Raw genomic sequence first — 24623 nt, 5'->3', positions numbered from 1 at the left:
GCTTCAAATTGATTTGTGTCCAGCAGAAGTCGAGCTTATCCAAGGTATGACATTCTCACCTACGGCTTCGCTTGACGAAGTACCAGGCCTGTTTGCTCACCCCGATGGGTCTACAACCACAAAATTACGCGAAGAAAGTAAACATCTTTTTGGAAAAAGTGCAAGCTCGAGTTTCTTTGCGTTTATCCCTATTTCGTTTTGGAAACAAGTGGTGACTTTTTCAAACGGTCGTGCTGCAGAAACCTCTGGTCAACTTGGAGCACCTATTGAACTGGAAGAATTGATGATATTTCTTGGGATTCAGTGGTACATGACACTTGTCGACAAGGGCGAGATGCGAAATTATTGGTTTGACAATGAAGACTCAAATATTTTTCCTGGACAATCGTCGACAAGTTTGGCTACTGTTATGAGCTGGAAAAGGTATCTATACATTAGAAAAATTTTATCGTTTCGCCCTCGTACAAGTGCTGAGGAGCTGTCGAGTGATCCTGCAGCAAGTATACGTCCTCTGATAACAATTTTGAAAATAAGATGCTGCCGTCACGTTATTCCGGGGCGAGATGTGGCTGTGGACGAAGCGAGTATTGCGAGTAAATCAAAGTACGCCAGGCACATAATCGAAATAGGTAGCCATACGCGTATATTAAAGATCACTTTGCTAGCCAATCAGACTGCTGGAATCATCGGAATGCTATTTGATTGGTCAAACCGAGGACATCGGCGAAAACGTGACTTCAACATTGAAGCTCGCAATGTTTTGGCGCGAAACAAGCCGCTTTGGAGGGTCAACGATTCAAACTCGCGTGCGGGGGCGTCGAGCGCGCGCCAAGCCCCAACGAGTCTCATTCCGCAATTTCCTTTCTTGTGAACACTCGGGTTCATACCGACTGCCCCCACCCATCTCTGCTAACCCACCCGCCGCCTGACACTGACCGATGTCACTACCATTGCACGCTGCCTGACACCACCGAAATCTCTGGTGGAAATGCTGCTCGATTCCCATGCTGTCGTCACGCTGGTCCACACATAAGATGCTAACGCCGACAAGTCGCTGTCGCCACGCCGGTCCGCACGCTGTACGATGCTAACGCTACATGGGCGCCGAACGTCAGTCATACATGCTGCCCGTTTGGAGCCATACCGTTGCTACACTGGGCCGCTGCATTCCCTAACCGATGTGAACACGAAGCGTCAGCGGCAACAACAATCATGCGCGGTAGCTACTACGACGGTTTGTACACGGTGTGTGCTGGTGATTAGACTGCGAATTTCCGACTGATGTCCATTGTGTTGGACCTGCAGCGACTGCTACACACGCTGCTCGTCAAACGCCAATTCATCTTGTCGGCAGGCACGGAACAGTGCGAGAGGATGTAGCCTCTTTGCTAGTCGTTGGCCACCTTGACTAATGCAAATTCGTCCCACCAGCAGCCACTTGCACCTCGCCGATGGTCTGGGAGAAAATGCAGTTCACGATGACTCGCAACCGGCCATATGGACATCTGACGCAATAATATCTTCACGTTGAGAGCTACCGGAGCGTGGTTTGTCCTCAAGCTTGCAGTGTAGTGTGGGTAGTTTTGCTTACAAAAATCTGCACCAACCAAGTATCTATAAATCCACTTCTCATTTTTTTTCATATAATCAAATTGCTGTACCGATGCGACACCGGAACTAGTGACCAGCGGTCACGTGAGCCACGTGAGCCTAACGCGTAGTCCTCTTGCTTGCCTTTGATCGGAGGAAAGGTGCCTGCATTTTGTATATCGAAGAGCTTCGCATGAGATGACCTTCGAGATTGTAGACCAGATTAGGCAGATAATATCCATGGTACTTCTGCCAGCATGACCATGACGCTTCTTGACAAAGATGTGGCTGGATGTATCGAGTGGGTAGGTGCTTTCGCACAAAGTAACGTTGTGCTTTTCGCAGTAATCTTCCGTTTGGGTTGGATTCCTGCATTTACTGCCATACGCAGTATATTCACACATTGCACGACGCTTCCATCGACTTTGATCTTGTTCTTCTTGATTTCACTGTGACATTAGCATCTTATGTCGTCGTCACATAGATTTAAATGCCGTACGCCTCTAGATCCGTCTTGCCGTCCAAGGTTGGCGCCATGGCCACCTCCGTCGTGTGGTGTGGCCGTCGATTGTTGTTATCGTGAGTCCCAGCTTGCTGTCGATGACGGTGGTGTTGACGGTCGTCATCTCCGGCGGGTCATGGACAAAAAGCACCTCGTTCGTCTGTTGCTGCCCCTCCGGAACCGACAACGCACTCGTATTCATCGCCTGGGTCGCAGTACTCGCCCTATCCGCGGGTGCACGTGCCACCGCTACGTGATCGTCGACCCGTATGTCGGTATCCTCAGTCAGTGTTTCCATCCATCGACGTCTCGGTCTCGGTTCCGTAATGAGGGCAGCCTCGGGGAATCTTTACCCTATCTTTTAGATGTTAGACGCCAACAAATGATTTTCTTTGCTGAAATCACTATAGAGCGCTTCCGCTAGTATGTATCCCTCCCCCCTCGTCGAGGGCTTCGAGTGCATTCTTCGGTGTGCCACACAACACCGTAACGTAAGCGACACAATAAAATTTGAGGTGAAATTTAGACTACGCTTGCGTTCTAAGTGGTAGATATTGGTGCTTGCGACAGTTGGGTTGCCACCGTCTCAGAGAATTTCATATATCAAAATACGGTGTAATACGTTATTTAATACAATAAACGATTAGTCTATTTGACAAAACCAGGACGGATAATTTAAGAGACCCACCCACTTTTGCTAAATCATACTCTATGTATTTTTATGGAAACGAAAGGGTTAACTGTAAAATAAATGCTCATGTTAATTAGTTTGGCTTAATGCTTTTAAAAGTGCCGTCGATGTCGCTCACCGCGAATCACGCGTGGTTTGCAGTGGGACCCCTACGCACAAGTGTTTGACGTGACGTAGTACACTGAGGTCTTGGTCATCGAGTGACGACCGACCTTCTCTCTGCATCCCTCCAGGGTTCCTGGCAGGCAAGATGGAGAAGTTCTCCTTGGCAGAGATATGTATTGTTAAAGCAGTTTCCTGGTATTATATTATGCTCCTTTACGTCCCTAACTTGCGTCTATTAACGCGGGAGAGGCGTCCAACTGCTTTCTCCTTTTCCCCTCCAAAGAGTCATATTTACACACTTCAGTCCTATTCAGTTGTCTCTCTCGCGGGGTAATTATGGTCGTCTGAAGCCGTCCTGTACATACGTGCTGGACTCGTATGTGTTGGCCCGCTCAAGATCAAGCTCGATGTCACCCAGCACGGGGTCGCTAGGCTGGCCACTTCGTACAGACGTTACATGTCCGCGTGGGTCTTTCTTTCTGGGCTTAATCCACGTGTTGCGCATCCAAGCGCCCCAGGCCACGCTGAGCAGGAAGACCACGAAGGCCATGAAGCACAGAGCGGCACCAGATGCCAACAGCGCACAGTGGACGATGCCGTCCAGCGCGTCGCAGTAGCGAACGTAGTCGCAGGCGGCCAGCGCGCAGCCGGCGCTCATGAAAAGCATCGTGAAGATGGCGTCGACGCCGAAGCTCCAGGGCGCCGGCATTTTGGCGCAGCGCAGCGTAAATACCATGACTAAGAAGAACGCGTCGTAGAGACAGGCAGCGAAGGAAACGATCATAACGAAGTTAACAGCAGGCCCGCCGTAGTAGACGGTCACCTCTTGCGAGTCGCCGCCGTTCGTCTGGAAGGTCATCTTCTTCGGCTCGAAGCTCGCGGCCACAAGCGCCAACGCCGCCACACACGTAGCGAACTGCAGTGATCGCAGCGTTAGACAGATCATTCGGTCATGCTGCTGGCCGCAGCGTAGGTTGCTCTTCATCCCCGTAGGTTATTATCTGCCAGCTGGAGAGACGCAATAGCGAAATGTAAAGTAACGTCTGAGGCTTCCGCGCTTTCGATCGAAATTTGCCCTAACCGTTAGTAAAGACGAGTCGGAGCTCACTTATCTCAAATTATTTTAAGGTGAGTTCAATTTAAAGCACGTATTTAAGTCGTATTTATCAGATAATCTTGCTTAAAATGAGTGAAGAACTGTTTTTAATAAGTGGAAGCTCTTTGGCTGTTTAACTAATGTATTTTACTTCAGTACTTTTGTTGCCAATCTACTAACTTCATTAAATGGTAACATTAAGTTACCAATCCGGTGCAGTTAGTATGGATGCCAGGGAACTGTGTACAGAAGCCCAGCAAGTGTCTTCTGGATAGTCTTCTCTAACTTTTCTTATAAGTATTTCCTTCATTTATGATAGAACAATAATGCATGTAGTTTTTTCACTCCGTAATGTACTGGTTTTCTTGAGCGGCTCTTCCATCAGAGAAGAGGGGACATCCGATGCAGCGGAAGCCTGTGTTTGGTTGCTAACGCTACACGTAAGTTAGAAGAAAATATGGTTCAGCAGCAAATATAAATGTGGCTCGAAGCCATGTCACAGCCTGGGAATTCAAGGCAAATTCTTCTCGAGTCTAACAATGTGGCTCTGATATCGAGTGCCTAAGCACAGCTAATAGTTTTGCCAAAACCCACACTCCTCTTCGCCGGTAGGGCTCTGAAATTTGTCAAGCAGGTTCACGTAGCGTCAGACAGCATGAGATCATCCATTCATTCTGGCCTGTCGTGCCAGTGATCCTGGGCACAGCCGACGCCAAAACGTATCGACGACGCCTCGGCCCATGAAGGCCAGTCGTCGATCCGTTTTTGGCGTGAGCACTGCCGACTCGGTAGTGGCATGATCATTGTCGTGCAACGAAGTAAACGTTTCTCGTCCTGCGTTGCTCGAACTTGTAGGCCCAAATGGTTTCGACGTTTCGACAAACCCGCTTCAGTTTTGTCACGTGACTGCTGAACACAGTAACTCAACCTGCTCGCAACATCTGCCGCACGATTCAATGCTTACTACAGTTCATGTACATGTACTACGTAGTAGCCCATGTATTAATAGTATGTGCGCCAGCACCAGAGAGCTTGGAATGGGTGAACTCAATGGCTAAGCTGCCATGTGAGCTCCTTCCTTAACGCTGAGCAAGGCGCTTGGGTGTCCCTTGCAGGGTCCAGGCCTAATTATTCTTTGGCAAATCGGCTGTTGTACCCATTAAACCAATCGTTGAGATGACAAGAGACAACAAACGAAGTTGCAAAATGCTGCCAAGCTTTTCATGTTAATAATAGTGGGGGGGGGTCTATCCTATTGTACAGCTCTTTACACTAAGAGAAGGCTGTGTGACTGGCCTATGCCATGGCGGCCTGCGAGCCGCGAGCAATCTCCTCCTCGCGCACCGTCTTGCTGCCGGAAAGGATTTCGTACTCGCACTTGGAGCCGTCGATGAAGTTGGTTTCGTCGAACTTCAGGTACAAGTTGGTGGCCACTGGCCGCAAGCCAGAGTAGGCAGCCGAGACACCACGGATCAGACCGTTCTCCAGCTGATCCGCGGATTTGGGGGCGATGCGCAGGTCAAAGCACTGTTCCTTCGAGCCCAAGTACCACTTGGACATCTCACCACAGACGCTGACAACGCAGTTCGGGTTGGAGCGCACGTCAAAGTTCACTACGGCCGACTCCATTTCGTCCGCGATGCTTAAGCGACGGTCATTAAACATAACCACCGTCTCACCACCCACTATTTTCTCCGAGATGCGGCGTAGTTTACGGGCGTCGCCCACGTTGCCGTCCTCCCAAGTGGCGGCGAGCACACGTACAGGCGCCTGAGTGGGGTCGTTGCTGACAATCTTGTTCAGGAGGCCACGCAGGTTAGTACGAGGCTGCGACTGCTCGGCGTCCACGGCGGCGTCTGGGGCAACCTTGGCAGTGGCAGTGGTCGAGACGGCCATGACGGCCAGTAGTACGAGCTGGCGCAGGAGCTGCATGTTGGTAGTAGCGCTGACAGTCTCTGTGTGTAAATAAGTCTGAGGCTGTGGGAGCTGCTCGTAGCTTCCAAGTCGAGATGTTGGCTGGCGGAGACGTCCTTCCTCGGTCCTTGGCGGTGCCTGGCTAAAAACAGAAGTGAGAACTAGGCACAACCATTTTTAAAACCCGCCCAATGGGAATCAAGGAGCTTTTTATAAATACATGCGGCGCAAAGACGGCCAGTGGCTACATTTGGCGCGGATTGAATACAAAGGTGCAGTAACGATCAATTTATCTATCAGACTAGATACCCTACTCAAGTAGATAGGTCTAAAACGACCGACTGTACGGGGTTTCGTCGTAGCCGTCATCGATTTGGCCGATTGCGGGATAACTATAGCCATAATCAAACCCTATGTGTTGGGAACGCCCATGTGTGGGCGTACTAATGGAGCCAACAACAAGCTGGCCAGCACCAATGGATTATGGGGACCCCCATCAATGGATTGCCGCGCTGCACAGCAAAGGTGGACGCAGCTGGGTTGAGCAGCCATTTCAGAGCTCCGAGATCTTTTCTTTTGCTAGCCGCCATGTACCCATCAACCAAGAATCGCGGGACAGCTCACAGTGACACGAACCGGTACTGAAGACAACCAGAGCTTCAAGCGAAGTCACAAAGAATTGGGTCGCATCTCGCCGACGAAGATCGCATGAGTGGCTGATTAACCAGGCTGGAAAAGTATCGGCAGAATTAGCGTTTTATACAGAATTAATTTATGCTATGGATATTAAAGACAATGCATATAGGTTGCCAATTGTGGTCCTTGTTGTGACTCCACGATTTGTGAGGTGGGCCCACGCGGGAGCTCGGGGGCCGAGTCGGCCCGCTTCGCTGTTCGAGGAGAGGCTTCGCTGTTCGAGGAGAGAAGCTTGACTGAGTGGTCCTCGTTCGCGGGAAAGAAGGACGGGGACGGGCGTCGTGATTACCAAACTCCCTCGAAAATTGGTAAGGTAGTTTGTTCCCAAGTTGCCCAATTCCAGTCCCAAATTGTGGAGCACATGTACCGGTAGCTTCCTTCTTCGTTCGACGGAGCCCTCCTTAATCGTTTTGTCAGTCACAACGAATCGACTGACAAATTCGCCAGCGAGCTGTCCAAGTTGCACTCCAACACGGTCATGCACAGAATATCCATCGGTATCGCAATGGATATCCACCAAGCAGCTTATCGTACGAGGCATTTGCCTTGTAAGCTTAGATATGTTTATCTGCGGTACATATTTTAGCTACAGTAATGTGTAAACACGCTTGAAGAAGAATCGCACGTGTATGGTGCTGAGTCGGCCGGCGACACAGCGTTATCATTATGTAGAAAGAATGGGGGGGGGCACTTCAAAGTGAACACACAACTTGTGCACCGAGCGCAGTATCGGTTTTCCAATTTGTCAAGGATGTCTGAATTAAATGTAAATAATACATGTAATTTTTTTGGTGCGAGCTACAGCGAGTGTGCAAAGAAACTCGATCGAGTTTGAAAGTGGTGGTTGAGTGCTTTAACTCTTTTTAAAAAGAGCACTTGTTGACGAAACACATGAACTTGGCAAGTGCCCTTTGATTGCTCCACTGCGAAAACGCAGGGCCAAGGCTTGGTCCAAATGTCATAAACTCCGAGGAGAGCACGGACACCACTGCCCGGGTTTTACCGAAGTGTCTGCTCGTTTGACTCAAACTTTGAGAGGGCACGGGCAAATCAGCGACACCTTCAGCAACTTGAATGCTGCCTGCAAAGGTGCAGCCATGTCGGTGAAGAGGTACAGCGTCGACGTCGGCGATGATGGCACGAGGTCCAATGGCGGCAAATGGCTGGCTGGCTTCGGCTCATCGCCGAGTGGGCTTTCCCCTAAATCATTTACATGTAGTAAATGTGCATGTTGAAGACGATGAAAAAAGTGAATGGGAATTGCATGTAGTACATGTACAGTACATGTAATATAGAAGTATGAGACATTGCTTCGGTCAGTCGTGTAATTCTACCGGTACAGTACGTCGTCCATGCGCAAAGGCCACTGACCTGAAGTCAGCAGGCCGTGGCAGCGCCGTAGTGCCTGGCCACCATGCCCTCCAGAGCGCTGCGGATGGCCCCATCCAGCTCGTCCACCGCCTTGCCGTCCTTAAATACCTTAAAGCAAGGCAGCGAAGACACGTCGAACTCCTCGGTCAAGCTCTGCCAAGTTGCAAAACGCAACAAGTATCACATCATCTCGATTAGCCCACTCGTACTGAACATGGTACTGTACCATCATTCCGGCAAAAAAAAACGCTAAAGAGACACGATGCACGTAATTTGCTTCGCTGCGAGGACAAGAATGTCTTACCTCGACTTCGTCAATATCCACGCGTGTGAACACAGCTGCGGGGAATTGACCGCTCAGCTCCTCGAAGAACGGGGCGATCTCCACGCACGGCTTACACCACGTGGCCCAGAAGTCCACCACCAACTGGATGAAGGCAACACCGAGGCAAACATGGTCAGGAACTACATGTAACACCAGGCGCGCCGTATTATATAGTACGGTACAAAATGTTCCGCGGCACCACCACACAATTCAGCGAGTTTCGTTTACTGTACTCGTGAAAACTTTTTCAGACTGATATCCCCTAAATTGCACGCACCAGTTTATTGGACTCCCGGTTCTTCTGGAGAAGTTGTTGCCATTGCGTGTCCGACGTCACGGACACAACGTGGGGCTTGCGCTGCCGCAAACCTTCCGACGGCGTCTTGCCGTTGGCAATCAGGGTCTCGACCTCGTCCAAGCTGTGTCTCTGGATACGCGCCTCCAGCTCGTTCCTGTCCGCTCCACGCATCTCGTCGCGCTTGACGCTGTCGCGGAAGAACTGGAACGTGGGCATACTCGCCACGCCGCAGCTCTTTGCGACCGTCTTGAGTTCATCCACATCCACTTTAAGGAAGATCGTGTCTGGATATTTGATACTGAGCTCGTGGAAGGCAGGACTTATGTATCGACACGGACCACACCAAGAGGCCGAGAAATTAACGACCACCGAGCGCTTGGTTGTGTCAAGAAGCTCTTTAAACCGGTGCTCCGATGTCACATGGATCACAAGGCTCTACCAGGAGCGGTTAGAAGCAGAACATGGCGCGCAATGATGGAAGATACTGGTAGACGTAAGCCTTAAGGTAGCCACGCACATTGATGGGGACGTACTCGCCGTCTTGGCGCAGCACGCTGCGCAGGAACCAGCCCCAGCAGCCTTGCGACATCGTATTAATAAGCTTTAGCAAAAATCAGATTTTGGTGTGCCCCACCCCATGGGCAAAGATGCGGAATTGGAAAAAATCTCGCTCTCGGTTGTGCGTCAAACGCTCTTCATTGTTTGCTTAGTTCTTGGCGTGCTTGGCAATCATGCTTTCCAGAGCACTCCTGATGGCTCCGCTGAGTTCGTCGACTACCTTGCCGCCCTTGAACACCTTGAAACTAGGCAACGACGACACATTGAAATCCTCGGCCACACTCTGCAAACAGCAACAAGTGCATTGTTAATGCCACAGACACACCGCGCAAGCTACATCCTTGCCTCAAGCGTAGGTTCTCTTACCTCGAGCTCGTCCACATCTACACGTGCGAACACAGCAGAGGGGAAGCGAGCACTCAACTCCTCGAAGAACGGGGCGATCTCCACACACGGCTTGCACCACGTGGCCCAGAAGTCCACCACCAACTAAAAGACACACTATCAGAATGGCTACAAAAAGATATCACAACACTAAATGCACCACACGCACCGCCTTGTTTGACTCTTGATTTTGCTGCATCAAATTCTCCCATTGTTCCTCCGACGTCACATTTGTCACCTGTGGCTTACGTTGACGTAGACCTTCATCCGAAGTCTTCTCTTCAGAGGCAACAATCGACTTTTCGTTCTCCGGCAACTCCACTTCCACGTAATGTTTCTGGATAAGTGTCTCCAGTCCGTTCCTGTCCGCTCCACGCATCTCGTCGCACTTGACGCCGCTACGGAAGAATTGGAACGTGGGCATGGCCGTCACGCCGCAGCCTCTGGACACGGGTTTTAGTTCATCCACGTCCACTTTGAGGAAGATTGTGCATGGATATTTGGCGCTGAGTTCGTGGTATACGGGGCTAATGTGGCGACACGGACCGCACCACGTGGCCGAGAAGTCCACGACCACCGAGCGCTTGGTCGACTTGCCCTTGCCAATGAGCTCCTGGAACTGTTGCTCCGACGTCACGTGGATCACACGGCTCTATAGGCAACAATTGTCAGTAAATAAATGGGTTATGGCAACCGCAAAAGACCTACATTCTCGGGGATCGTTTCATTTTCTTGGCCGAGGACATTTTTGCGGAACCAGTTCCAGAATCCCTGCAGCATCATGAGTGCAAACGGCAGCAGCGCATACACTGGGATGCAGAACCCTCCGATGCATATCTAGCGAGAGTATCCAAATATTAGTGCGCATAGTGAGAAGGATCGGCCGACGGATGATCCGTAGCCTACCGTCGTCATGGTTAAAGCTTCTGGTGTTAAAAACTGAAGGAGTGAAGGTCCTCAAAAGCTTTTGGTAGAGCATTTAATCGAGGCTATTTGCTGTTGTAGAGAGATTCTCCGTTCTTGTACGAAAAACCTCGTTCTGGTAGTGCAGCCACCTTCAGAGGAAGCCAACACCACCAGTCTAAACTTTAAAGCTGTAAATTATCCTGTATCATGCGTGATACGGGCAAGTCTGGAGGCAAGCCCGGCGCGGCCGGCAAGGGCCGTAAGAAACGCGAGAAGGGTGCGGCCCGCAAGTTCGTGACGTCGTTGGAGGAGATGACGCTGCGTGACGAGCAGGAGGAGCAGAAGCGTAAGGTCCGTGGCGACGATGAGGAAGGAAGCGATTCGGAGGACGAGAGCGACTCGGACGAGGACGGAGAGGAGCTTGTGGCCTTCGAGCGCGTACAGACCAACTCGCTGTTCGGCTTTAGCAACAAGGCCGACGGCCCGGCACTGCAACAGGAGAAGAAGAAGGTGGGCTTCGCTGCGATCGCCAAGACGCAGAACCCCAACTCGAAAAAGAAAGCCAATAAGGTCATGAAGGCCAAGGACATGGACGAAAATGCTGCACCACAGCAGCTCAGTCGACGAGAGCGTGAGGCTATTGAGAAGGAGCGATCCGCCGCCTATTACTTGAAGAAGCACCTGGCTGGCGAGACGGATGAGGCGAAGAAGGACCTGGCCAGGCTGGCGGAGGTTAAGCGTCGTCGCGAGGAGGCCGATCAGCGCAAGAAGGAGGAGGAGGCTGGTAAGGAAACTGAAATATTTGCAGTAAAATGTAGGAGTTTTGTAGAAACTGATTGTTTTTTTTGTATGGGTACAGCTGCCGCCGAACGCGAAAAAGCCAAGAAAAAAGTGCAGGTTAAGGACGATGGTAAGCTGACTCTTATGCTGTAAAGTCGGGATATGTGTGTTTATAATTTACTTTTTAACTTTTTTGTAGATGAGCCTTTGGACGCGCGTGCGATTAAGGCCCTGAAGCCGGCGCTTCTTAAGGAGAAACTCAAGGAGCGCGACCTGTCTACACAGGGCCAGAAGAAGGATCTGATCCAGCGTCTTATCGACTACGAGAATGAGCGCGCTATATAGAGAGCTTTTTGTGTTCTTGGAGTCGATCAATCTGATCACTGTGTCAAACTCAGTTTTTTTTTCTCTTTATTTGCGTTTTTTCAGCGGTTTATCCAGTGTCGTTTCTTTCACTACCACTATCTCAACGTTTATTTTGTTTATTAGTATTCTTGTGCAAGTATGTAGTTTTGAATTGTTGTCTCGTGAGAATAGTGCATCTTCACAATTTTAATGCCTTTCATCTTAATTTTTGCAGTGCTTGCATTTTAGTCACAATAACTCTATCAGTGCAATTTCATTTGTAGGAGCACCGCGCAGGCTCATATCTTTGGGTATAATATCTCCTTTGTGACCTCCGAGTTTTTTTTTTATTGCTACATGTATGTTCAGCGTAACGGGGTACGTAGCCCTAAGTGTACCCTGGTTACATGAAGTGTGACACTTCACACTTCAGGAGTATGACACGTCATACTTCGGAATATTTGGTACGAAGTACCAAGGCAAGGTCGTTCAAAGCCAACCATTGGTCAACGACAATGCATTACTATAGGTGACTTAGAGCATCTCCACCGGTGGTGAGTACATGTAAAATTAAACGCAAAGTAGTCGCAGATTTGAGCTTTCGACACCACAACGGTGCCAAAGCCAGTACAGCGCTCCACCGGTGCTGGTGGAACGAAGTACGTAGCCCTAAGTGTACCCTGGTTACATGAAGTGTGACACTTCACACTTCAGGAGTATGACACGTCATACTCCGAGATATTTGGTACAAGGTACCAAGGTCGTTCAAGGCCAACCATTGTTAAATGACATTGCATTTCTATAGGTAACTAACAGTTTGTATTAGACCCAAACTTAATTTACCTATAAATATACTCAGTTTACAATCTACCTTATTTGGGTCACTTCGCTCTCTTTAATAAAAGAGGGGACCTGTGAACTGCCGTTCACTGAGAGTTTGTATACTCTCGGAAGATAACTTCCTCTTGCGCAAGGTGCTGTGTGACCCCGTCACACTTGGTAGCACTTGTAGTCAATCCACGCCATCGCGGGTAGACTTAATGAACCTCCGAAGCTCGTTGCCATGGATAGGAACGACTTCTCCCATTTGAACGACTCTCAGTTCGAGTCGGTTCGGAAGATGGCAGGCATCTTCGGGATGGAGGCCCTGCAGAGCCTGGTGGTGTCAACACCGGCTGAGCAGCTCGAGCGCGTCAATGCATTCGACGCGTACGAGCAGGTCCTCATCGCGCATGTGCGGGAGAACCTGCAGGCTTCGGCGGCGGAAGCAAATCCGCCTCACCCGAAGCCAATACGGCTGAAGGTAAAGCCGTATAAAGGGAAGGAAGGCGAGAGCCTTTACTTCTGGGTCCGAGAAGTAGAGCTCGCGATGGACGCGGCTCTGATCTCGACCGAGCAACTGCGTGTTGCTTTTGCACTCTCCAACCTTAGCGGTCGTGCTAAGAGTTGGGTGTACACTCGGATAGCAACATCCCCTGGATGTTTCACATCCTGGGCTCAGCTGTGCGAACAGCTCCGAGCCGCATTCCTCCCGGCGAACTACGAGTACCGCCAGCGTTCGCGCTTCCTCGCGTGTAAACAAGGAAGGCGCGAACTGCACGAGTATGTGCAAGAGATACGGGAGCTCACGGCGTCCCTAGTGGGAAACCCACTCAATGAACACATCAAGATGACTGTGTTCATGGACGGCCTTCGAGTGGGCCCCGCACGCACTCAGCTGTTCCGGGTGCAGGCAAGCACCCTTGAAGAGGCGATTCAAGTGGCTCTTCAAGAAGAGTACAGCCATCGCCAGGCGCGTACGCCGGCCTCAGCGTGGCCTGGGAGCTCCTTGTCGGCTCCCGGTCGAACAAGCCCCAACGGACCAGTTCCCATGGAACTCGGGTCCGCCGAACAGCGTGACATCCGCTGCTTCGGCTGTGGGAAGATGGGCCACTTCAAGCGCGACTGTCCCGCGGAAAGACTCCGCAGACGGTCCTTCCCCAAGCCCGTCCTCAAGGGTCGCTGGCAGAAGCCAGGATCCCGGGGACATGGGAACGCCGGGAACCAGTAGGGGCGGGGCGCCCTACTGGGGAAGAACTAAGTCTTCGTGATGGGTGCGCGGGTGGCGCGTACCACGGGGACTTAGCCCCTGAGAGTCTTCGCACTCTCGAATCGGCGAAGAGCAGCGGCGGGTTGCTCGTAGTACACGGATGTGTACGGGGATACGATCATCCCTTTAGAAGCTTGATCGATTCTGGGGCGTCGAAGAACTTCGCACGCCGCCAGACGGTTGCTCGTAACAGCAACAAGTTGTCCGATGCTTTGAGAGAAAGCAAGGGCAACGGGACGGTGTCAGTGCGACTGGCCGACGGGAAGGGTCGTCACTGTCCCCAACGTCCAAGTGGATCTGGCCGGCGGGAAGGGTCGTCACTGTTCCCAACGTCCAAGTGGATCTGGCCGTCAAGTTTGAAGACTTTGACAGCCTCGAACAGCTCACTGCTCTCGATATGGATCCATATGATATGATCCTGGGCATGCCCTGGCTTGAGAAGCACGAGCCCTGAATCGACTGGCGAGGCAAGGCAATCAGTGCCAGCCGCCCTGCGCAGTCCGACAGAGCATTGGTGAGTCATGTTCCCACCTCTGTCAGGACCCGGGGCGCCCGCGAGGGCTGTTAGGGTACCAAAGCATCCGGCAGATGCTTGGGAGTCGTCGACGTATATGACGACTCCAAGGATGTTTTGATGGTGGCCGCGCCCAGAAGAGGCGTCGGCCAAGTGGGTAACTTAGGTCCACAGGCGGGTAACTTAGTTCCGCAGACAGCTGCAGCTGTCATGAACACTGAGAACAGCGTGTTCAGAGTGGGTAACAGAGTTCCACTCACGGTCGCCCAGACCTTAACTGAAGAGGAAGGCGTTGAACACGCTTCCTGTGTGGGTAACACAGTGCCACACGCGGTCGCCCAGACCTTAACTGAAGAGGAAGGCGTTGAACACGCTTCCTGTGTGAGTAACACAGTGCCACACGCGGTCGCCCAGACCTTAACTGAAGAGGAAGGCGTTGAACACGCTTCCTGTGTGGGAACAACAGTATCACACGAGGCCACGAGTGCCTCGGATGTCGTAGCGACGACATCCCTAGACGTGGGCAGCAAAGCTCCCCGTCACAGACGCCGTCGGCAAAGACACCGCCGCCGCCTCAAGCCGGATCCGAACTTCGTTCCGATCGAAGCGACTCGGAGTCCAGGGCCCGGGCTCCTCCGACAAGGCCGGTGGAAGAGTGTTATCACATCTTCGATGACGAGACAGGTTTACCAGTCAAGGCATCTGGTGTCCACTTGGAACCGTTGCCAGAGGTTGCGGAGATACTGAACCTCGAGGAAATGACGGCTGAGTCTTTCCTGGCCAACTTCAAGGCTGGAGAGATTGCTGAGATGGTACTCATGAGACCTGAGACCACTCAGGAGGAGCTGAACTCCTCCTCTGTCTTGGACGAGAACGTCCTGGAAGACATGAACAAGCAGCGTCAGGCGCGCTTGGGTTCTGAGATTCTCAAGAATCCCAAGGATCCGGTGTATCCTTTGGTGACGGAGTATGCGGACGTGGTGAACAAACACCCACCCACCGACCCAACCTTCACCGGATCGAGGCGTACGGCACGAGATTGATCTCGTGCCCGGCACAAAGTATTGTGTCACGAGGCAATGGCCTCTCCCGCGCGAACAGTGAGAGGTCATTGATGCCTTCTTCGCCGCGAAAGCGAAGGCAGGCATGGTGCGAAAGTCGAAATCCCCGCACTCGACGCCGACTTTCTGCGTTCGGAAGCCGAACGGAAAGTGGCGTCTGGTTCACGCTTATAACAAGCTGAACAACGCAACGGTGCCGGCCCAAACACCGATCCCACGAAAGGATGTGTTGTTGAACAACATGGCCGGGAGCGTACTGTACAGTGCGCTGGATTTGGTAGACGGATACTACCAAATCCTGATGCGAGAGAGTGACATCCCGCTCACCGCGGTAAGCACTCCAAGCGGCATGCTTTGGGAGTGGCTCGTCATGCCGCAGGGCTTGTCTAACGCCCCGGCGACGTTCAATCGCCTGGTGACGCAATTGTTCCGCCCTTTGCGTACCTTCGTACAGACGTACTTTGACGACATTTTCGTCCATAGCTGTGCCGAGGGAGGCAAGACGGCCATGGAGGTGCATCTAGGACACCTCCGTCGAGTGTTGGACGTATTGCGAGCGAACAAGCTCTACGCCAACATCGACAAGTGCGTTTTCGCGTCACCAGAGATTAAAGTTCTCGGTTGCTTCGTCAGCAACGTGGGCGTTCGGGCTGACCCAGACAAGGTCAAGGCCATAGCAGCATGGCCGGCGCCCCGATCCCAGAAGGATCTTCGAAAGTGGTTGGGCTTGACCAAATACCTTCACAAGTACAGCGCTGGGTACGCGGGCTTCGCTAAGCCCTTGTCGAGCCTCCTTCAGAAGGACGTCGACTGGCGCTGGGAGCAAGAGCACCAGGATGCTTTTGACAGCATCAAGGCCAGTCTCCAAGAGGCCCCTGTCCTGGCCCTGCCGGACGAGACGAAGCCGTTTAGCGTCGTCTGCGATGCCTCCGATTACGTGCATTGCTGCAAGCCGACACGGCCGGACACGAACGAGTCATCTCGTTCCAGTCCAGGCAGCTCAAAGCCGCCGAGCGGAACTACCCTGTCCATGACAAGGAGCTCCTGGCAATGAAATATGCCCTTGTGAAGTTCCGTGTTCACCTTCTGGGCTCTAGGCCCTTTGTGATCTACACAGACCACGCGTCCTTGAGGACGGCGACTAACTCGCCTCACCTCTCCCAAAGGATGGCGAGGTGGCTGTTCTTCTTTGCGGAATACAACTTCCGCGTCGAATACAAGCCGGGCAAGCTCGACGTGCTTGCGGACGCCCTCTCTCGGCGTCCCGACTATGAGTTGGCCCACATCACGCGGGTGACAACGGATCTATATGATCGGATACGCAGGGCGTATCGGGACGATGAGGCTGTCGCGCCTATCGTCAAGTTCCTTAAGGCCGGAACGAGCGCGAAGTCCGACTGGCTCTCGTCGCGACAGCGCCCACGGCTCCACCGATATGAGTTGAAGGAAGGCCTCCTCTATTATCGGGTGGAGCCCACTGATCCTCCACGGGTGGTCGTACCCAACGACGAGGATCTGAAGTTCGACATCCTCGCGGAGGCGCATGACGCGCCCTCCAGCGGCCACTTGGGCCGCGAGAAGACCTTTCTGTCGGTCTCTCAGTCCTTCTGGTGGACCCACATGTACAAGTGGATCGCCCGGTACATCAAGACATGTGAAACATGTCAGCGGGTCAAACCCGCAGGGCACTCTTCGGCTCCACTACAGAGCCTACCCGTACCGGTTGATTGTTGGAAGTCGATGAGTCTTGACTTCATCTTTGGGCTTCCCGCCGACGGACACGGCAACACCGGAATTTTGGTGTTCGTGTGTCGACTGAGCAATATGGTACATCTTGCTCCAGTTCCCGTCACTGTAACGGGCGAACAAACCGCAAGGTTGTTCGTCGATGGCGTGTTCCGCTATCACGGTCTCCCGGAGACGATTGTCTCGGACCGAGACCCGCGGTTCACTGCTGCGTTTTGGAAAACGCTGTTCCCTTTACCGGGAACTCGTCTGCAGATGTCCACTGCGGATCATCCGCAGACAGACGGCCAAACAGAGCGCGTCAATCGAGTGCTCGAGGACACTCTGCGCAGTGTGTGCGCGGCAGCGCCACGTACGTGGTCGTCGCAGCTTCCAGTTGTTGCGTTTGCGCTCAACAACGCGGTGCACGCGTCCACGGGGTTCACGCCGTTCTACTTGAACGGCTTTCGCCACCCCAGAGTGCCTCTCACGCTTCGAGGAGACACTGACGCCTCTATTCTAAGTGGGGGAGAGGCTCGGAAAGCCCTTTCCTCCCAGGTCTCGGATGTGAGGCCAGTTTCGCTGCGGAAACAGGTGATCCTTTATGGATACCAAGCTGAACATTGTCAGCAGGGTCCGCGATGCCATGGCAGCGGCCCAAGATAAACAAAAGGAGTACTCAGACAAACAAGGAAGAGGAAACTTAAGTATATTTGAGGTTGGTGACTTAGTGTTGCTAGACACGAGGAACCTACCTCTAGACACTGTTAGCTCTGTCGGCAGCAACAAACTGAAGCATCGCTTCATCGGACCTTTTGCAGTCCTGGCCAGACATGATGCGTCGTACACCATCGACCTTCCAAAGTCAATGAAGAAGCACCCGACGTTCTATGTCGGACGTCTTAAGCGGTACTTTGACCCGCAGGGGGTTGCTGACTCGCAGACCCCCCTTGGCCCAGCTCCTCGAAGCGAGGACCGGTCACAGACGTCGACAAGAGCATCGGCGCAGACGCCCAAGCGTCGGTCGGGACGGCAAGGCTGCGGTCAAGACCGTACGCCGGAGGGCTCCATACGAACGGACCCCGGCGCCATACGCCGAGTACGCTGAGTACGCCGGGTACGCACCATACGCGTACGTCTGGGAGTGTGCCGCAGGCGGCTCCGGACGTGGCAACAAAGCCTCGATCCGTCGGATCATGCGAATGGCCTCGTCCAGATCGGACGAAGAGGCCCGGCGATCCACCCGCAGGTGCAGGCTCGCGACCTCTCGCTCCACCAGGTCCAGGCGGCCCGCAAGACGAGCGAGCTCGCCCTGATTCCCGGCCTGGGCGGCAGCATTACCGCCAGTCCCAAGGCCAAGTGCAATCTCAAGCACGAGGACACGTTGACGGAGGCGGCCATCCTCAGGGTCCTGTGTCGGACCCGCAGTCGGAGCACTCGGACGAGAGTGGCTCTCGGGAGGCGCCGAGTACTCGTACTCGTACGAGGGCACCTCCGCCCCTGCTTGATCGGAATGGAGAAGCCCACTTCCACGTGGAGCGAATCCTCCAGGAGCAACGGTGTCGCGGCAAGCGACAGCTACTCGTGAAGTGGAGGGGTTATGCCCACTCCGAGAACTCGTGGGAGCCGATTGAACGGCTCCTGATTGACTGCCCGAAGGCTGTCGCAATCTGGGAACAGAAGCGGCGGCAGCTTCATAAGTAGTCCGGGGCTTCTTGCCCGAACGGGGTACGGTCGATGAATACATACCGTACCCGCGCTCATCGTGAGCGCTAGAAGCCGCGCGCTTCAGGATGTCCCTTGGCAGCATACGCTTGCTGATCAAGTGGGCAAACCTCACACGAAGATCACGCTGGTCCAGGATGTGGGACAGCAGCTGATCTTCATGGAGTTCCCGTGACTCCGTGGGTGAGTACTTAAGAGTCTCCACCCATGCCCAGAACATGTCCTCACAAGAACTCCACGTGGAACAGTTCTCGGGCATAACCCAGGGGTATCCCCAAACAGGATAGAGACCACCCCGGGTCTCGGGCTTCTTACGACAAGTCGTGAAGTCCTTAAGGGGAATGCGGTGTTGCGCGAGAAGCACACACCGAACAGCCTCCAAGTTGTCGACGAACAACTGTTCTTTCTGAACAAGGGCTCGTTCATAGATGCCCCTAGAAGTGTGGCCGCCCACAAGGCCACGAGGAGCGACGAGAAGCTCTAAGAAGAGGTCAGCCCCAGAGCTCTCCTCGGGAGGCCAATACCCTCTTGAGTTGATGGCAGCTCCCTGGCTGACGGGTGCCGCTACCGAACCCCCACGCACACGCTGGGCAGCTTAGAAATCCTCCTGCTGCTGGTCGAGGTCATTCGAGACCTCCCAGGGCTCAGAAATAGCACCCTCCTCCTCCTCTTCTTCCTCTTTCTCCTCCTCATCATCTGAGGAGTCGAAGATACTCTGATAGGAGTGTTGAGTCTCCTTCTCCTCGCGGAGTGGAGACTTAGAGGCGGTACGCTTCTTTGAGGGCTTGGCGCCTTCGGCTTTAGAGGCCTTAGCGCGCGCAAGACCCTCGGCAAGCGAGAGACGTTTGCGAGGATTCTCTTCCTCATCGCCACCGGCTTTGGGAGCGCCCTTAGCCTTAACGGTCGGACTCTCAGAGCGCACAGAAGTCCTGGGACTGTGATCACCGTGATCACTAGCGGGCGACTGCACGCTGCCTTCTTTGTGCTCACTGGGCACTGGGCTGTGCCCTCCCACAGAGCCCGCAGGAGCATCCTGAGTGCTCTCGGACTCGGCATCGTCTTCACTGCCCGAGTTGAACTCGCGCTCTACGAACCGAGGGTTCGGACGGTTGTCTGAAGACGAGGGCGACGGACTGCGGCGCCTGCTTGCGCGCTTGTCCGCAGCCGCGTCACCCGAGGAACCGATCGCCTCGGAGGCCACCTGAGTAGCCTCCTTGAGTGCAGAGCCTTTGCCGTGAGGCTTAGTGCTATTGGCCTGCGCCTTACCGGCTGCAGCCTTGGAGCGTGTCTTAGCACCGCTCTTAGCAGTGCCACGAGGCATGTTAACGGTCGAAGTGGAGACCTAGACGAAGAGCGCACAGGTTGCTGCTCGAGGCTCTAACTGTGAAGTGAGCCTCCGCCGCGCTCGCGCGGCCAAGTCGATGGTTTTCGACTTTGAGAATGAGAGTTTGTGACGAGCACTTCTTCATTCTGATTGGTCGGTAAACCGAACCTAAGTGGGGGAGGATGTAACGGGTACGTAGCCCTAAGTGTACCCTGGTTACATGAAGTGTGACACTTCACACTTCAGGAGTATGACACGTCATACTCCGGGATATTTGGTACAAGGTACCAAAGTCGTTCAAAGCCAACCATTGGTTAAATGACATTGCATTTCTATAGCTAACTTATAGTTTGTATTAAACCCGAACTTATCCTACCTATAAATATACTCAGTTTACAATCTACCTTATTTGGGTCACTTCGCTCTCTTTAATAAAAGAGGGGACCTGTGAACTGCCGTTCACTGAGAGTTTGTATACTCTCGGAAGATAACTTCCTCTTGCGCAAGGTGCTGTGTGACCCCGTCACACATAATCCAGTCGGCGGCGGTGGACTCGGCGTCAGAAGGTCTAAACGCTGAGAGTGTCTCGGACGTGGTTAGACAGCATGACGACGATACCATCTACCTCGGAGAGAAGTCTGAACGCGAAGGAGTCAGATCGGCCGTCGCAGTGAACTCAGCGAATACGGGCCCTGACACGGACGACAACTATGATGTACCAGAGGTATCACTGTTGGAAGGTACTATAGCTGAGGTCGGAGTAACGAACTCAGCGGCGACGGTGTTCGACCCCGGCGGAATTGACTACGGTTTTGGACAAGATGAAGCTGATGAATGCAACTCGACGAGAGACCCAATGGACACCCTAAGACAACAGTACTTGGCTATCGCTGCGACCGAAGACGAGCAAGAGGATGATGTTGACGATGGTACGACCAACGTCTTTGAGCGTAGTGGGACAGATCTGGAATTGACGGACTACGCTCACGAGCTGGCCGTCCTTCCCGACCTCACTGAAGCTGAGCTTACCGAACTCGACTATGGCGCTGCAAACGTCAAGTCGAGTAGTCATACGCCGGCACAGTCGGCTAAATTGGTGGCAGAACTACAAAAGCACGAAGAGATAATGATTTCAAGTGGTAATGCCCTGCCGCCTCCAGCGTACGGAGCATTGTGCGACATCGACGTTCAAGGACACGCACCCATTAATCAGAGAGCTCGGCTGATACCTCTCCGCCACTTGAGCAAACTTTACGAGTTGTTGTAGGGGCTGCTTCGAGCTGGAATGATATCATTCTCGGGCAGTCCTTGGGCCTCGCCAGTGGTGATAGTGCTCAAGAAAAATGGTGTGGATATTCGGCTATGCATTGACTATAAACTGGTTAATGCGGTTACGACACCGATGGAATACGCTATGCCACTGGTTGATGACCTGCTTACCGAATTGGAGAGCTACTTGTAGTTTTGCTCGCTCGATGCTGCGAGTGGGTTCTGGGCAGTCTTGATGACACGCCGAGATCGGCAGATCTCAGCGTTCGTCTGTGCGCTTGGACACTTTAAATGGTTACGAATGCCGTTTGGATTGAAGAATGCGCCTATGATCTACCAACGACTGATTGACAACGCTCTATGGGGATATGTTCAACCAAAGGGAGGATGGCAGTTGTTTGCTGAACGAATGGCTGTTGCTGAAGCCGAGTCGGGAACTCGGCGAGTTGAGCTCGGCGGAGTCAGCGATTCAACGCAGAGTCAGCTGACGAAGTTTGAAGCTGACCACCAATCACAAGCTGACTGCGATCCGGTCCAAGACCTGGTCAACGGACCAGACGGCGACATTTTGCTTATGGAGACCCAGACCAGTCTTCCTTGATTCCGGTGTTCAAGCGGAGGTCATTTGTCGATGATATCTGTTTTGGAGGGGAGACGTTTGACGCCTAAGAGGTTCGACTCGACCGATTTCTAGCCCGGTTCACAGAATGTCGACTTAGCATCAGCTTTACCAAGAGTATCTTTGTCCAGCCCAAGCTTGATTTCCTATCGCACGAGATTACGCCGAGTGGCATACGCGCTGATGCGAAGAAGATAACCGCGATCGCTGAGCTCGCCTTCCCGAAATCAAAGAAAGGGATGCAAGCTTTCCTCGGTGCTCTGAACTATTACGGCCGATTCATCCAGAACTTGGCTGTTTACGGAGCAGTACTCTATCAGCTCAAGGATACGGACTTTGGACCTGGGGGTGACTTGGCGTCAGCAAAAGCGTCATTCGCCGAGCTCAAACGACGGGTAGCAGAAGCTCCAATTCTGCGTCATTTCGACTCGGCGAATGAAGTCCATATAATGTTGTACGCAAATGAGTGGGCACTGAGCAGTACTTTGATGCAACCGCACGACGACAAGCTGCACCCAGTTCGCTTCTGCGGACGCGTACTCAAGGAGAATGAACTCGGCTATCATCCCGCTGAGAAAGAAGTAGTCGCGCTGTTACAATTGCTGAAAGTGTGCTACACTCTCTTGGTGGGAAAGACGCTACACGTCTACACCCGTTTCTCCACGTTGGAGTGGGTGTTTAAGTCAAAGTCGCTGTACGGCCGCGCAGTCAGTTTTGCAGTTATGTTGTCGCCCTACGATTTGAAGGTGAAGCGAGTACGTGAACGAGATGTAGACTTCGCCCAGTTGCTCCAGGCGTCGATAACCCCGTTTATCGGACTCGACGATTCCTTGAAGCACCTTGCGTCTCCCTCCAAGAACTCGGCGACAGTTCGAATGGACCCAGAACTACTATACGCCCGCATACCAGCTGACTTTGCGGGATGCGTGCTGTCATTTGATGGCTCAGCGAAGACAGCTAAATACGGCGGGTATGAAAGTTGTTCGTGGATACTGTGGCGCCTTCCGAATTGGGACATAGAGATCGCTGCGAGTGCGTACCTGTCGTCCACCACAGTCAACATCGCCGAGTACACTGGCATGAACAATGGCGTCTTGGCGGCGATTGACCGAGGGATAACCGATCTGATTATCGTGGGTGACTCCCGGCTTGCAATCCAGCAATCCATGGGGGTGATAGCATGCAAGAAGGAAACGTTGCAAGTGGAGCTAGCTCGACACAAGGATCTCACGAAACAACTCAACTCGGTCCGGTATCGACACATAGCGCGACACTATAACGCAGCGGCTGATTCTCTCGCTACAGAAGCACTTGAAGCTAAAGCTGGACGAGTAATTCTCGGGACGGATAGGAAAGCAGAACTGAGAATGATTAACCGAGTAGCTGAAGAACCGTACGCCACAGACAACCCAGCGGAAACCCCGATTGTCACAGCAGTCACTCGTAGCCGAGTACGCCGAGTTCACTTTGAGGACGAGCTGGATGAAGACTCGGCTAGAGCAAGAGGAGGAAGTCAGGATCACGAAGCCATATCAACAAATCCTGGAGAATCGGCGTTTGGTAGCAGTGGAGATGAATTCGAACAAGTCAGCAGGGCATCAGCTCGGCGGACTAACCACACGACCCCGAATGTCGAAACAGGGTCGCAGATGGAGTCAGCCCAAACAGCTCAGAATGGCAACGACATTAATCCAGTGACAGTACAGACTGAGAGGAGACGACGAATCGCGAAGGCACAAGATGAAGAACTCAGGTGGGCCGATCTGAAGGCGTACCTGAGAGGTGAATTTGAGGACCTTACACACCGTCGAGCTCAGAATGCCGGCAAGGTCGCAGAAGTCTTTGTACTCAGCGAAGACGGCCTGTTATACCGCCGAGATGAAGCTCGCCGACTGGGCGAACTCTGCGAACCGAACCTCCCATTGAGATTGGTGATTCCGTCAACTATGGTCGACGAAATACTTTATAACTGTCACAACTCGATCGAAGGAGGGCATCAAGGCATTGTCAGAACGTATCACCGAGTCAAAGCCGACTACTACTGGATTGGTCTTTACGCCGACGTGGTGAAACATGTTAGAGCCTGCGAGGACTGTAATACCAGTAAGAGCAAGCCACAGTTGAGAGGTTACTCGCCGGGAAATGTGGTGTCAGACCATCCATTCCAAGTCGTGTCAATGGATTTCGTGATTCCCCTTCCTCGAACGCAGCGGGGCAATACTGCACTGCTGCTGTTCCAGGACCACTTCACGGGATTCGTTATCGCTAAAGCTATGAATGACACCGGGGTACTCGAAGTGGCCAAGGTATTTGAGGAATGCGTCTTCAGGCAGTTCGGGGCTCCGTCTCTGATACGGCACGACCGAGATCCAAGGTTTATGAGTGAAGTATTCCAAAAGTTCTCCGAGATGATGCAGTCGAGATCAAGAGCTACGCTGAGTTACCGACCACAAGCCAACGGTCAGCAAGAGAGGTCAGTCAAGACAATGGTTCAGACTATACGGGTCTACGTGGAAGACCCACTTCAAGCCGACTGGGATGACATCGCCGAGAAGATGGTACACGCTATCAACAACTCAAGAGATTCGACTCGGCGAGAAACCCCTTTTTATCTGGTACATGGTTGGGACGCCAAGTCTACACTCAAGGCTATGACGAGTTCAATACGACGTGGACAGGGACGCCCAGTCAACTCGGCGGACGCAGTCGAGTGGCGCCGAGAAGCGAACAGACAAC

General features: G+C 52.9%; 5 protein-coding genes across 5 annotated transcripts; 1 reads left to right on the top strand and 4 right to left on the bottom strand.

Moving 5' to 3' along the window:
* Positions 1–2828: 2828 nt before the first annotated feature.
* Positions 2829–3885, bottom strand: PITG_09725 (uncharacterized protein; the record flags this gene model as incomplete). Its single annotated transcript, XM_002903280.1, has 2 exons — positions 2829–2832; positions 3254–3885. The coding sequence occupies 2 exons, from the start codon at positions 3871–3873 to the stop codon at positions 2829–2831; spliced, it is 624 nt and encodes a 207-aa protein (XP_002903326.1).
* A 1301-nt stretch (positions 3886–5186) lies between these two features.
* Positions 5187–6488, bottom strand: PITG_09724 (uncharacterized protein; the record flags this gene model as incomplete). Its single annotated transcript, XM_002903279.1, has 2 exons — positions 5187–6040; positions 6373–6488. The coding sequence occupies 2 exons, from the start codon at positions 6486–6488 to the stop codon at positions 5281–5283; spliced, it is 876 nt and encodes a 291-aa protein (XP_002903325.1).
* A 2135-nt stretch (positions 6489–8623) lies between these two features.
* Positions 8624–9177, bottom strand: PITG_09723 (uncharacterized protein; the record flags this gene model as incomplete). Its single annotated transcript, XM_002903278.1, has 3 exons — positions 8624–8659; positions 8775–9023; positions 9142–9177. The coding sequence occupies 3 exons, from the start codon at positions 9175–9177 to the stop codon at positions 8624–8626; spliced, it is 321 nt and encodes a 106-aa protein (XP_002903324.1).
* Positions 9178–9253: 76 nt separating this feature from the next.
* Positions 9254–10463, bottom strand: PITG_09722 (thioredoxin H-type; the record flags this gene model as incomplete). The annotated part of the gene is made up of 5 exons (XM_002903277.1): positions 9254–9429; positions 9513–9635; positions 9700–10182; positions 10239–10367; positions 10437–10463. 4 exons carry the CDS (start codon positions 10311–10313, stop codon positions 9295–9297), a joined length of 816 nt encoding a protein of 271 aa, XP_002903323.1.
* Positions 10464–10598: 135 nt separating this feature from the next.
* On the top strand, positions 10599–11629 carry PITG_09721 (uncharacterized protein; the record flags this gene model as incomplete). The annotated part of the gene is made up of 3 exons (XM_002903276.1): positions 10599–11220; positions 11296–11346; positions 11416–11629. The coding sequence occupies 3 exons, from the start codon at positions 10644–10646 to the stop codon at positions 11559–11561; spliced, it is 774 nt and encodes a 257-aa protein (XP_002903322.1).
* Positions 11630–24623: the final 12994 nt, after the last annotated feature.

Source organism: Phytophthora infestans, genomic scaffold (genome assembly GCF_000142945.1).
Source record: "Phytophthora infestans T30-4 supercont1.15 genomic scaffold, whole genome shotgun sequence".
In the NCBI taxonomy this organism is placed as follows: Eukaryota; Oomycota; class Peronosporomycetes; order Peronosporales; family Peronosporaceae; genus Phytophthora; species Phytophthora infestans.
This window is presented reverse-complemented; position numbering and strand designations above follow the sequence as displayed.